Below are 12,377 nucleotides of genomic sequence, written 5' to 3'. Positions count from 1 at the left end.
GGTTAAGTGTAGCTTAATTAGATTTAAAAGAATTTTTCCTAGATTAATTTTAACCATTTGGCTCAAAGGTTTTAACCAAATGATTTTTCTTTTTACACAAGTTTGTAGATCCAGTCGTATTGTGTAGGTTCAATATTCTTATTGAGCTTTTTTTTATATCTGCTGTTTTTAAGAGCCTTTTTATAAATTTTTTTCTTTTTATTACTTGTATTTTTTATATATATTATTTAATATCTTTATTAATTGATGTTATTTGGATTTTTTTTATCTGCACTTTTTTCCTTCCCCTTTTTCTTTCTCTTTCTATCTTATTTTTCTTTCTCTTCCTATCTTATTTTTCTTTCTCTTCCTATCTTATTTTTCTTTCTCTTCCTATCTTATTTTTCTTTCTCTTCCTATCTTATTTTTCTTTCTCTTCCTATCTTATTTTTCTTTCTCTTCCTATCTTATTTTTCTTTCTCTTCCTATCTTATTTTTCTTTCTCTTCCTATCTTATTTTTCTTTCTCTTCCTATCTTATTTTTCTTTCTCTTCCTATCTTATTTTTCTTTCTCTTCCTATCTTATTTTTCTTTCTCTTCCTATCTTATTTTTCTTTCTCTTCCTATCTTATTTTTCTTTCTCTTCCTATCTTATTTTTCTTTCTCTTCCTATCTTATTTTTCTTTCTCTTCCTATCTTTTTCTTTCTCTTCCTATCTCTAGTTACCAGTAACTGGCTGAATGAAACATGCTCATAAATGTGTAGCGACATATTAATGCTTATGTAAAATAAATAAAAAGTATGTGTGTGTATATTATATAGTTAGTAGAAATGGTAATTAATAAAAACTGAAGAAAGTGCTCAATACTGTTGTAGAACAAATATGCGTTTTATTTTTTATTACCATATCTTTCCATTAAGTTACATTATTATTTCTGTAAAAGTCTGAGGAAGCTACAGACGGCCAAAAAAACAGCCGGGTAGCTGAAACAATAATGTAACTTAACAGAAAGATACGGTAATAAATAAAAAATAAAACGTGTGTGTGTGTGTGTGTAACTCTTGGTTCGTTCATAATTAAGTCTAAATAACCACTGGACAGATGGCTTCCACATTTTGGTATATGTTTACTGTACCCATGCGTGTTTCTATATATCTCTTTTTAATTATAACATACTTCATTTTTTCTATAATAGGTGGTTTTCTTTGTACGGATGGGCTATTTTTTTTTTTTTTTATGGACAATTATTTCACACCGTGTGCCATCACATGACATCACTAAACGGAACTTCGTTTAAAATGGAATTATTTCTCTTTCGTTAATGTATATTTTTTTTTTAATATTTTGTGTTTTATATATATATATATATAAAGTACAATTGTTGAATGTTATTCTCTTTATTATATTTGTTTGGGAGAAGCACAATTAAAAAAAAAAAAAAAAAAAAAATTAAAACCAAGCGAAATTGAAATTTCCATTCCATTTTTACAACAATCCAGCACATACTTTGCAAGTTTTATAAGTTAACGAGCAACCCATAAAAATCTGGTAACTGAGTGTCAAATCTACTTAAAATATTGTTAAAAAAAAAAAAAAGATAGAACCTCTCCCAAACATACTGGCAATAATTTGGTTTCATCCTTCCTTTCAGTGTTTCCAATAAGGGGGATTGATTTACTAGGATTTTTATTAGGAGCTGGGCACTTATTAAAATTATTTAATTGTTGATTTTTTGTATTTTGGTTAAATTTGTTAGTTTGCTAGTGCTAAAAGCCCACACAAAAAATTGAACAAAAGACAAAATTAAAAAATGGTACTCATGCAGAATTTAACCCCCCTACCCACACCGGATTCCAATTAGTTTAGGGTTCGACTGGCAATCCCCGGATTCAGCCGAGCGTTGTTCAAACACTAAACCAACATTTTATTTATTTTTTTGCAGAATTAATTAATCATGGGAGTATTTATTCCGTTTATTTTCTTAACATCTGTTGACAAAATTTGTACATTCTCTTGAAAAAAAACAAAAAAAACTAACTTTTCTCTACTTTCGCCTTACTATTTAGTGTTCATATAAAACATTCATCTTTTGTTTTTATAATAAAAATTCTGTTTTCAAAAGAAATGTTTACTGCCAACTTTCTTTAAAAAAAAAAAAAAAAAAAAAAAAAAAATGCAAGTTTTCCTGAAAAAAAACAACTTTCACCTAACAATTTATGGTAAAAAAATTCACCTTTTCTTGGGGGGGGGGGGACAACTTTTATTGATAAAAAAAAAAAAAAATTGCAAAAATTATAAAATAAATAAACAATACAAAATGCAATTTTTTATGAGGAATGTTCCATTTTAACAAACTGAGCCACAGCAACACGTGGCCGGGTACAGCTAATTATATATATATATATATATATATATATATATATATATATATATATATATATGAACAAATGATTAATAAAATATGTTAAAAGACATCTTGAAAAAGAGTTAAAAACATATTTAATTTCATATAAAAACATATTATATATATATATATATATATATATATATATATATATATATATAAAAACTACACTACTGGAATGAAAAGCTATAAAATCAATGGATTATAATCCACCTTTGAGGTAGAGATTTCTTATAATGGTAAGGACGCGGTCAGTGGAAGATGTAAGGACCAGTTGGAATTAAGGCCTATAGCAATAGTTGCTCAGTCTGGAACTATGGGTAAATGTATTCTGAGCTTTCAGTTATGTGATGGTCAAATGTAGGCTGAACCGATTCTGAAAGTCAAATCAAAATCGATATTTTAAAAGTTCAAAACAAGTTTCACCATCAGAGACCTTGGAATCCAAATTTATATACTCAATAGTAGTTCACAATATGAGGAGAGTTGTGCTTGATCGAAACATAGAAAGAAAGAATAGTATTCAGACTGACTCAAATTTAACAGTGGAAACTCGGGAAGATGCTGATAGTGGTGGTGATTTTTAGAGTGGCTTCTTTGAGGGACACCAGCATAAATGGTATGAGCTTCTGATTTCTGTCCATCAACAACTACTCTTTTAAGCCTATCAGAGAGGAAGGATTTAATAATTTAGATATTTTCAGCTATTCTATTGCTGACAATCTTGTGAAGTAGTCCTTTATGCCATACTCTATCAAAAACCTTTGATATGTCAAAAGCTATTGCTCTAGAAACAAAGCCCCTGTTGAGATTCATGAATCCTGTATGATAGAAAAGTTAATACATCAGCTGTAAATCTTGCAGAATGGAAACCATATTGCATGTCACTGAGCAGGTTATTTTTGCTGAGGTGATTGACCACTTCTCTGCTTATCACAGATTTCAGTAACTTATGTTGCACAGGAAACTGATTGGTCTGTACAGAGAAGGAGATGACTGATCTTCGGAATTTTTAAATATTGGGTAGACTGAAGTTTTCCAGGGTGTTGGAAAGCATTTCTCTTTAAGGCAACATTTAAACAGCTTTGTAAGTATGGAAGCTAGTTCCGGTTGAAGCTTTTTGAGCTCTAATACTGGAATGTTGTCAGGGCTAGTGCTTTACTGGAATCAAGGTTTTTGATTAGCTTGGCAATATTCCATACAGATATTTGTATATCACATAGTATATTTTCAGTCACAGGAGGAAATACAGGGGCTAATCAGCCCTGATTGCAAAGGGTGGAATTTGCTGCAAAGTTCTTGGCAAATAGATGCCGACAAAAATTACCTGAGGTCCAATGATGACACACTTCTGTTCAGGACCTTGTTTATTATTTGCCAAAACTGGTGAGAACTAACTGCTACTCAGCTACTTTAAGCTTGACGTACTGAGCATGCAAATCTTTTATTCTGTATTACTCTTTGACAATGGTTACTGGCAGTTCTATAGATGGTTTTAGTTTCACAATATCTATTACGTTGGAAGCGATGGAAATGGTGATTTCTGTGAGCAATGGCAGCAGTATATTCTGATGTGGTCCACAGTTGGCTATTGAACTTTTGCTGGAATTTCTTGGTGGATATGATGCAATCTATACTGACAATTAACCATTTGATCAGATACTATAGAGGACACATTCTTTTTGAACATGGAGTGCAGAGGTATATCTCATAAATGTTCAGAAATTATCTTAATCAGCTATAGAGTATTGATACACAAAGGAGGTACATCTTAACCAAGACAACTGAGTGATTAGAAGATCCCAATGGACAGAAGAGGATGAGCACATTTCTGGGTAAGTTGTAAGGGAAAGATCAACGAAACTTGCATATTGTCTGCCGGAGTCAGGCATACAAGAGGGTTTGTGAAAAACTTGTATTAGATCATAGTCAATCAAGAAATCATGCCAGTACTTCCCCTCGTCATCCATCTTCTTTGAGTGGACTAGCCATTCAACATTGTGAACATTAAAGTCTCCATGGACGTTCATGTTAGACGAGGAACGGGTAGACAGAATGTGGTCAGCTTTTTCAGAGATACTCTCAATGATAGTAACTCTGCTGTTGATAGAGGGCAAATGTGAACATGGTGCTGTGAGCAAGTGTTACTCTGAAGCTCATATAAGGCAAATTAGGATCTTTTCTGGAGATGTCCCTTACCACATGAAAATCCATATCTTATGTAGGTACATATTCTATGCTCATGACTATTTTGGGGGTCAGATTTTGATGTCCGGTTTGAGTTGTTTTTTAATTACATTTTCATCCCAAACAAGACACATTACTACTTTGATGTAGGGGGCTACTATCAGGGACCAAATTATTTTAGAATTTAATGTAAAATAATTCCCCCATTGCAGGTCATTCTAGCGTTTTAGGGTAGTTAACTGGGTTTTTTTTTTATGGGAGATAAATCCTGTATACTTATGTGTGGTTTTAAGAGGGTTTCTATGCAATGAGAATACAGGGAGGGTTGCCATTCGGACTTTGAATTAATTGTAGGGCTAAGGAAAATTGTGTGAACATACTGAAGACTTGACAGAAACAAAAACAATATTAGAGGGGGGGCGGTTAGTTTCACAAAAATTTAATGTAAAATAATTCACCATTTCCAGCATTTTAGGACAGTTAACCAATTTATTTATGTGCATTTTTCTTTAAGGAAGGATCTATTTTTTGTTTGTTTGTTTTAGATGCTTGTATGTGGCTTACAGAGGTATTTTGTTGGGAGGAGCACTCGAACTTAGTGTTATTGTTAGGGTTAAAGAGTGTTTTAGGAGGAGACTTACCACACATAACTTTAGTAGGTGGGTTGCTAACAGAATTTTGTTTTACTATTTATTAAGTCATTATCAAGACTTCAAATATTTAAGTGTCAACTAACTGACATTTGTCTTGTTCTCAGGAAATGCTCAACAGTCAACACTATTTGTGTGTTTGTATTACTTGCCATAGAGGTACGAAAAAGTTGTCCAAAAAATAAAGATAAAATTATAACAAATAAATGTTATGCAAAGCATGTTATTTAATGTAACATATTTATTCAGCTCAAAAACATACAGTGCTTACTGATGTATTGGAAAGTTAAAAATGGTCGCCGACTATCTCTTTCACACGGTAAGTTTGAGAAAATGAGTTAAAAATAAAAAACTAGACAAAATACTGTTAAAAACCCGCCGAATATATATCCGCCTATGTCATGGTAACATATATTGAGAGTTTCTAACAGTATTTTGTCTGGTTTTTTTTATTTATAAATCATTTTCCCAAACTTACCGCCTCAAAGAGAGTTGGCCGCCATTTTAAATTTTCCAATACATCGGTAAACACTGTTTTTCGAGCTGAATAAACATATTACATTAAATATAAACACTAAAAACATATCCAGTTAGGTAGAAAAGTAACTTATCTTGCCTTTGATAACATTTATTTGTTATATATTTGATTTTTGACAACTTTTTCAAATCTATGTGTATAGTAATACAAACGAGATTTTCATACATCTTTTGATTTGGAAAAAAACATTTGTGGCTGTTTGCAGTAAAACATTGTTTTAATTCGCTGTTCAAAACTAATGCAGTGAATAAAAGTGCATGCAAGTTATATATCTACAAAAGTTCACTTTGTTTTTTTAATCATGTTTTTAAATTTGGCCAGAAATGTGAGAAATTATAATGGATTCATAATGCCGAATTGGTTGGGATTGTTATACATTCTGAAAACCGAATAGTTCTAAACTAATGTTATTCTGATAACAAAATAGATCTAATTAAACATATCAGAACATTTATATTCATATTTTCATGTTTTTCTTAATTCGTTCGTGAATAAAAATTAAAGAACGCGTGGTGTTTATACTGTACTATGACTAATACAACTGCTGCAGTGCTGCTACTAATACTAAATTTGACCAAACTCAAAAAATAAACATTTTTTTTCAGGTAGGTCCTTTTTAATTATCAATTTACCGCAGTCCTACTCGACATAAAATAATACTTTAAATTAATAAAGATAGTAAAAAGAATGATTTATTTACTAGTGGGTGTCCAATGAAATTTTTTTTTCAAAATGTTCGATACTCGTCATATTAAAGTCTTATTTTTAACACAACAAAAAAAGAAATGGTCAAAAATATTTCGGACACTTGACAGTATTAAGATTAACACCTCTTCTGATTGGTTTCCAAATTTCATAACGAAATTCTTCATATAATCATGGTACAGGCCTTTAGAAAACAGGGAGGGTCATTATAAAACCGTACCAAAAACGCCATTTTATGACGTTCACATTTTTATCACTTTATTTGCTTAAAACTCTTAAAATATATAATGTACATTCATATTTATTAATTCATTTGAAAGTATATTCATTTCCAAACAAAACAGTAGTAATTTGAAGACTTGAAGTGCTTGGGTTTGAAAAATATGACTATTTTAGTATAACTACCTTGAAATCTGTAATTATCCAAAGCGTTTTTTTCGTCTGTGTGTATTACTAGTAGAAGGCCTTCCTACATCTAGGGATCTCTACTGTGCAGGGGTGGGACTTTGCTGTTTGTCAGGGGGATTTTCGTTGAGGGGCTACTGGAGCATGTAGAGTTTGTCGGAGGTATTTTCATAGAGGGGGCTACAAGGGCTTGTAGTTCATCAGAGCATCCACCATTAAAATACTTATAAAACAGACAGAGGCATGCAACATTTCATCACTGGGACAGGGGCTGAAGCTTAGATGACAGTTTGGGACCTATCAGGGTGGCGACTCTCTTTTGGACCCTGTCTAGGAGCAAGAGACTAGTAGCAGATGCACCAGCCTAAATGTGAGGCAAATTGTTTGAGTGTGTGTTTGGTTTGAATGTTTTTATGCATTGAGCTATCATTTTATTTTATTTCATAGTTTCAGATCTAGGTTGAGGTGCTAGGCAAAACGGATGTGCATAGCCACCATCATGCAACACGAGTAAACCATCAGCCAGCTCCTCATCCACAGGAATGTGGCCTCTGGAATGCCCACCAGAGATAAACACAGGGTCCCTTTCCATGCACGACATGGCACTACAAACATCCTGATATTATACAATTGATGATAGAGCAGCCGTTCTAAGTGCTACCAAAGAGTTAGGGCTCCTGTACTGTAAGTCGGAACCAGCAACTGTCAAACCGGTACCCTCAACCTGTCCGACAGGAGTGGCCCAGTCCAATCATGTTAGCATATATGGTAAACAAGCACCCCCAAGATGCCCAGGTATAAGGGAAGGGAATGAGGCAAATGTGGGGGGGGGCATTTATTGCCCTAGTTAGGAAACAAGGCTAAGCACTGGGTGTCTCGGAATTCCAGCAGTCACACCTCTGCTCCTAGCTAATAGGCAAAGGAGTAAGGAAGTCAGGCGATAGGTAGACCCTATCTACTCCTTAAGCAATTTATGTTTGCAAACCGGAGTATCCTTTAATTGCGAAATTTAGGGAAACTTGGTTCAATGCCAGTTTCACATAGGAATTATAGGTTAGGTCATTGGACCTCAACTTTTCATATCCCTTTCAATTTAATTATGAAAAGCCTAAGATTCTAAATTGAAATAATGAAAAATACACTCCTTAAATTCGTAGAGACTGATTAAAATACCACCTCATCTTAAATCTAATGCACACATCTAAGTTGAAAATATTGTAGTTATAAATTTGAAAAAAAGGCCTTACAAATTGCTTTCTTTCTGTTTTTTGTTTTTTTAATTTGTTTCTTTGTTCATACTTGGTTTTCATTTTCATTAAAGATCATGCCTCAACTAAGACCAGAGGCTAGTTTTGTCACCTGATGAAGTCTTCTTAGACTGAAACAGTAGATTTATTGTTGCAACGAATGGTAATTTTGTTTACCTAAATTAAATAAAAAAAAAATATTTTGCTCTTTTTATTGAGCACTATCAACCTCGTGAAATGCAATGGTTTTTACCATTGAATATTTTTAACCTCGAACAATATATATAATATATATATCCGACCCCTTCACTATAGAGGTAACCAGATGCCAAAAGGCTTTCTACTCTAGTAGCTTTCTTCAAATTCCTTGAACAAATATGCAGAAATGTAAATGTAATGTGAATAAAGATCTTGCTGCACCATCACCATTTATGATTCCCCCTATAAATCTGTAGCCCCTTGCATCTTTCTGGCAGTTTGTCTTGTTTAAGGTTGTAACAAAGCTATTGAGATGTATGTAGCAGCAGTTGCATGACACGTATGCAAATGACCAAGACATTGTATGAGGTGATGTCACAGTGGAGGGAAATAAGAGTAGAGAAAAATGGACCATGTGAGTGGTGAGAGTGACTTGGAAGTATGTGAGTGTGATAGGAACTTTTAAAACAAAATGCAGCCTAAACTTTCAACAAAAAAAATTCAGTATGCATAGGATGAGCTGCAGACATAACAATGGGAAGAAAAGCAGAGATTTAAAAAAAAAAAAAAAAAAAAACAGCAGTTGGACTTGAGCAAATGTGTTGACATGAGAGGAGAAAAATCAGGTGTTTAATATGGCTGAGTTTTGTTAATTACTTGGCAGACAAAGAAACTTGTAAAATCAAGATGCATGTGTAGTTTGAAAAGTACCATTAATAAATGCCTTTTATAGCAAGTAAAAAAAAAAATGCTGAGTTGAATTTCTTTCCTTTCCTTTGTTCTTTTGTGAGACTTTCATTTACAACGTCAGGTCTGAGTGTTAAAATGTAACAATATCATGACAACTACATTACAGAGTGAATAAAAGTAAAGAGAAAAAAAACAAATATTACATAACTAATATTTTATCAGATTTTTTTTTAATTTTTCTATTAGGGTTGATCAGAAGTTATCAAGTATGGATGCAGGATACACAGTTGACGAAGCTCAGGCAATTATTAACCAAATCAAAAAGACAAAGAAATGCTTAAATTCAGAAGAAAAACAGAAGCAAGACCTGATGCTGGTAAGTTGCTGAAGAATATTAGCAGAGGATTGAAAGTGATTTAAGTTTTGAAAATATTTCATCCTAGCAATGATTTTTTTTTTTTTTTTTTTTTTTTTTTTATATAAATCGCTTCAGACAAGGCATGGAGCCACTTGATATGAGGAGCTAATAAAAGATGTTTATTGTGAAGATTGAAAATGCTTGTTTACCTTAATCTTGAAAAAACAAAGACTATGGAGAGTCTAACGATGTACTGTGCAGCATGTGTTGTAGTGCAGACTAGTCAAAAGTGATAGATACTTGGCCAGTGGAAGAGGGGGGTGCACAGAACTGAAAATATCTCTGGAGTCTGACCACATGGATGCTTTCTTTGTTTGAAAAAATTAGTAACTGGATGAGTTGCCAAAGAATATTAAAAGTATTGAAAATGATGTATCTAATAGATTTAATAAAGCTTTGAAAAGGAGGTTTTATCCTAGAATTTAAAAAAAAAAAAAAAAAAAACTACATCTCTTCTTTTTGTCTTCTGTTAATAGGTTTTTTTTTTTTTTTTTTTTTTTTTTGAAGTCTATGTATCAAAGCTTAAAAGAACTTGATAAGTATTAATGAGATGGAGAGATTGTCAGTTGAATGATGAGTCTTATGAAAGGATTGAAAATGAAAATAGATTTAAACTTGAAAACAAAATTTTAAATAAGACATTTAATTTATTTCTTGTAAACAAGAGATAAAAACTATTTGTGATACTATCAATCCCCCATTTCAGGTCTTGTGCTCTGAGATCAAGCTGACTCAAGTGCACTGTACATTAAAATCTTTTTTGTTTTTTTATCTCTTTGTAAACCTTAATCATGTTCTGCAAAAACAATCCTCCCCTTTCTTTTTTCTCCCCCACTTCTCTACTAACTTCCCGACTTAAAATGCACCAAACAATTATGTTATTGTTCTTTTCCTTTGCAAAGCTATAACAATAGAATCCACTACAAAACGACAAACACTATGGATTATGTAGGAAGAGAGTATTGCTAACCTTTCACCCCTTACCTTGCTTTCCTGAACACCTCGATATGACATGCCCTTGTTGCTGGCACTGATAATAGTATCTCTGGGAGCACTTTTCTTGCTTTGGCCCTGAGCTGTCAGCAGTCTCTTGGCAGGTGTGGTTAGGACCTCCACATTTGTGGCACTGCATTTCAGGGGTTGAACATGGATCTACATGCACACAAAGAAAAACTCTACATCACCCGGTTGCTGCAGCAATAAGCTAATCCACCTCTACCTCTTCTGTTATGAGACCTCAGGCCCTAGCAAGAATCTGTTCCAGGGTCATGTGCACTATCCTTGAGGACCTAGACAATGTTGTCTAACCAAACGGCGTAGCCCTGATAGCAACTGAGCCATCAGTCAGATTTTTTTTTTTTCCAATTAGACCCACCAGATCATCTAGGTTACCCAAATATTCAGTTTCTCCAAGATGCAAATGGTGGCAAATTTGTCAATGAAAGAGTCTTGCACAAAAGCCATGAGAAAGGCTTTTTTCACCTGCTTTAAATCCTCTCTAGTCATAAGTTAATTGTTGGTATACTAACAGAACCTCGACTCTCAACTGAGTGGTAGAACATGCTCAATGTTGTCAACCTTGTAATATTGAAAGACCTCACTCTTAGTATTTCAAAAGAAAAAAAATAAAGAGTTTGAATAAGATAAAAAGTTACTGATAATTGAAATAAAATAAAACATTTAGTACTAGAAAAAGACAGCTTAGTATATTTTAATAAAGGAAATCAGAAAATAACTTATCTTACAAATTTGCAAGCGTATTAATTTCAACTCTCAGCCTCTTTGGGAGCAAACATCTATGTACTTACATGAATACTTATACATGTAATGGACCAAATTTGCACCGACAGGAGGGGTGGGGGCAATGGCTAAACCTTTTTTTTTTTTTTTTTTTTTTTAACACAAGCTACATTAATTTTTTTTTCTTTTCTTATATTAATAACATAGTATCTGAAGCCCAAATAAGATCTTGACACAGCTATACTATTCCTCATAAGAGGAAGAGTGCATCTTCTCTTAGTGATGTTCACTAGTGCTACCAAAATATACCAGCTTCCTGACCTAAAATGCACCAAATGTTGATAGTTTTTTTTTCTTCCCTTTCCCAACTCCATCATCCCAAAAGAATTTTTCTCTACAAAACAAATCCAAACATCATACATAAATATTTGAAAATATAAAAAAACTTTAAGCATTAGAACATTTCCAAATTATTAGATTCAACATTAAATAACTTCAAAATGATTGATATGCTGTAAATAAAACAAGCAAACTAAATCAACTCTAGTAACAACACTTAGCTCGAAAATCCACTAAACTAGATAAATTCTTGTCCTAGAAGAATCCCAATAGACCAAGAGACAAGATATATTACAACATTGCTGACTGGTCAATTAGGGAGAGTGAAAATTAATGGTTTTTACTTTACTAATTTAACATTTGCAATGTAAAGGAGAATTTCTTGGACCATTCTGATATCTATGTATCTCATATAGAAATCAAATGTTAGGCCAAAAATGAGACTTAAGTGGTGCAAAATGAAAACTAATAGAACATGAATATGTATATATATTTTTAGTTCTTTTTATTAGTTTATAATTATTTTCTTAATTCATTTTTTAATGTTTTATTTTTTCAGACACTAGCAAAATTAAAAGATGACTTGACTTTAGGTCGAAACAATGGTTCCTCGCCTGATGTCTCGACACTTTCTATACCACAGGAGAAAGCAAGCACAGCTTCACAGACTGATATCACGTTGGAGGTAAGTGACTGACAGTATGGATTTAGGCAAGGCCATTCAACTGTAGGTATCTAAATGGTCATCTATGAATACTACTACCGTACACTGGATAAGGCAGATTAAAGGTGGAACTGAAGAGCCAGCATCCTAAAGGAGCATTCTGGTCTGCAAAACAATTACTGGGCAACCTTGTTAGTATTCAATTACAAAGA

General features: G+C 32.9%; 1 protein-coding gene across 4 annotated transcripts in view; it reads left to right on the top strand.

The window, feature by feature from the left end:
* LOC145268374 (protein WWC2-like) overlaps positions 1-12,377 on the top strand; it is a 162,783-nt gene that overhangs the window by 53,050 nt on the left and 97,356 nt on the right. For all 4 annotated transcript variants that reach the window (XM_080123929.1, XM_080123928.1, XM_080123926.1 and 1 more), the window contains exons 6-7: positions 9,251-9,380; positions 12,061-12,186. In XM_080123929.1, the coding sequence (XP_079980055.1) occupies positions 9,251-9,380; positions 12,061-12,186 (256 nt within the window). The remainder of the gene's footprint in view (positions 1-9,250; positions 9,381-12,060; positions 12,187-12,377) is intronic.

This window comes from Euprymna scolopes, chromosome 43 (genome assembly GCF_053919585.1).
Source record: "Euprymna scolopes isolate OS-2025 chromosome 43, ASM5391958v1, whole genome shotgun sequence".
In the NCBI taxonomy this organism is placed as follows: Eukaryota; Metazoa; Mollusca; class Cephalopoda; order Sepiida; family Sepiolidae; genus Euprymna; species Euprymna scolopes.
The sequence above is the reverse complement of the archived record's forward strand: the minus strand, read 5'-3'. Positions and strand labels throughout refer to the sequence as shown.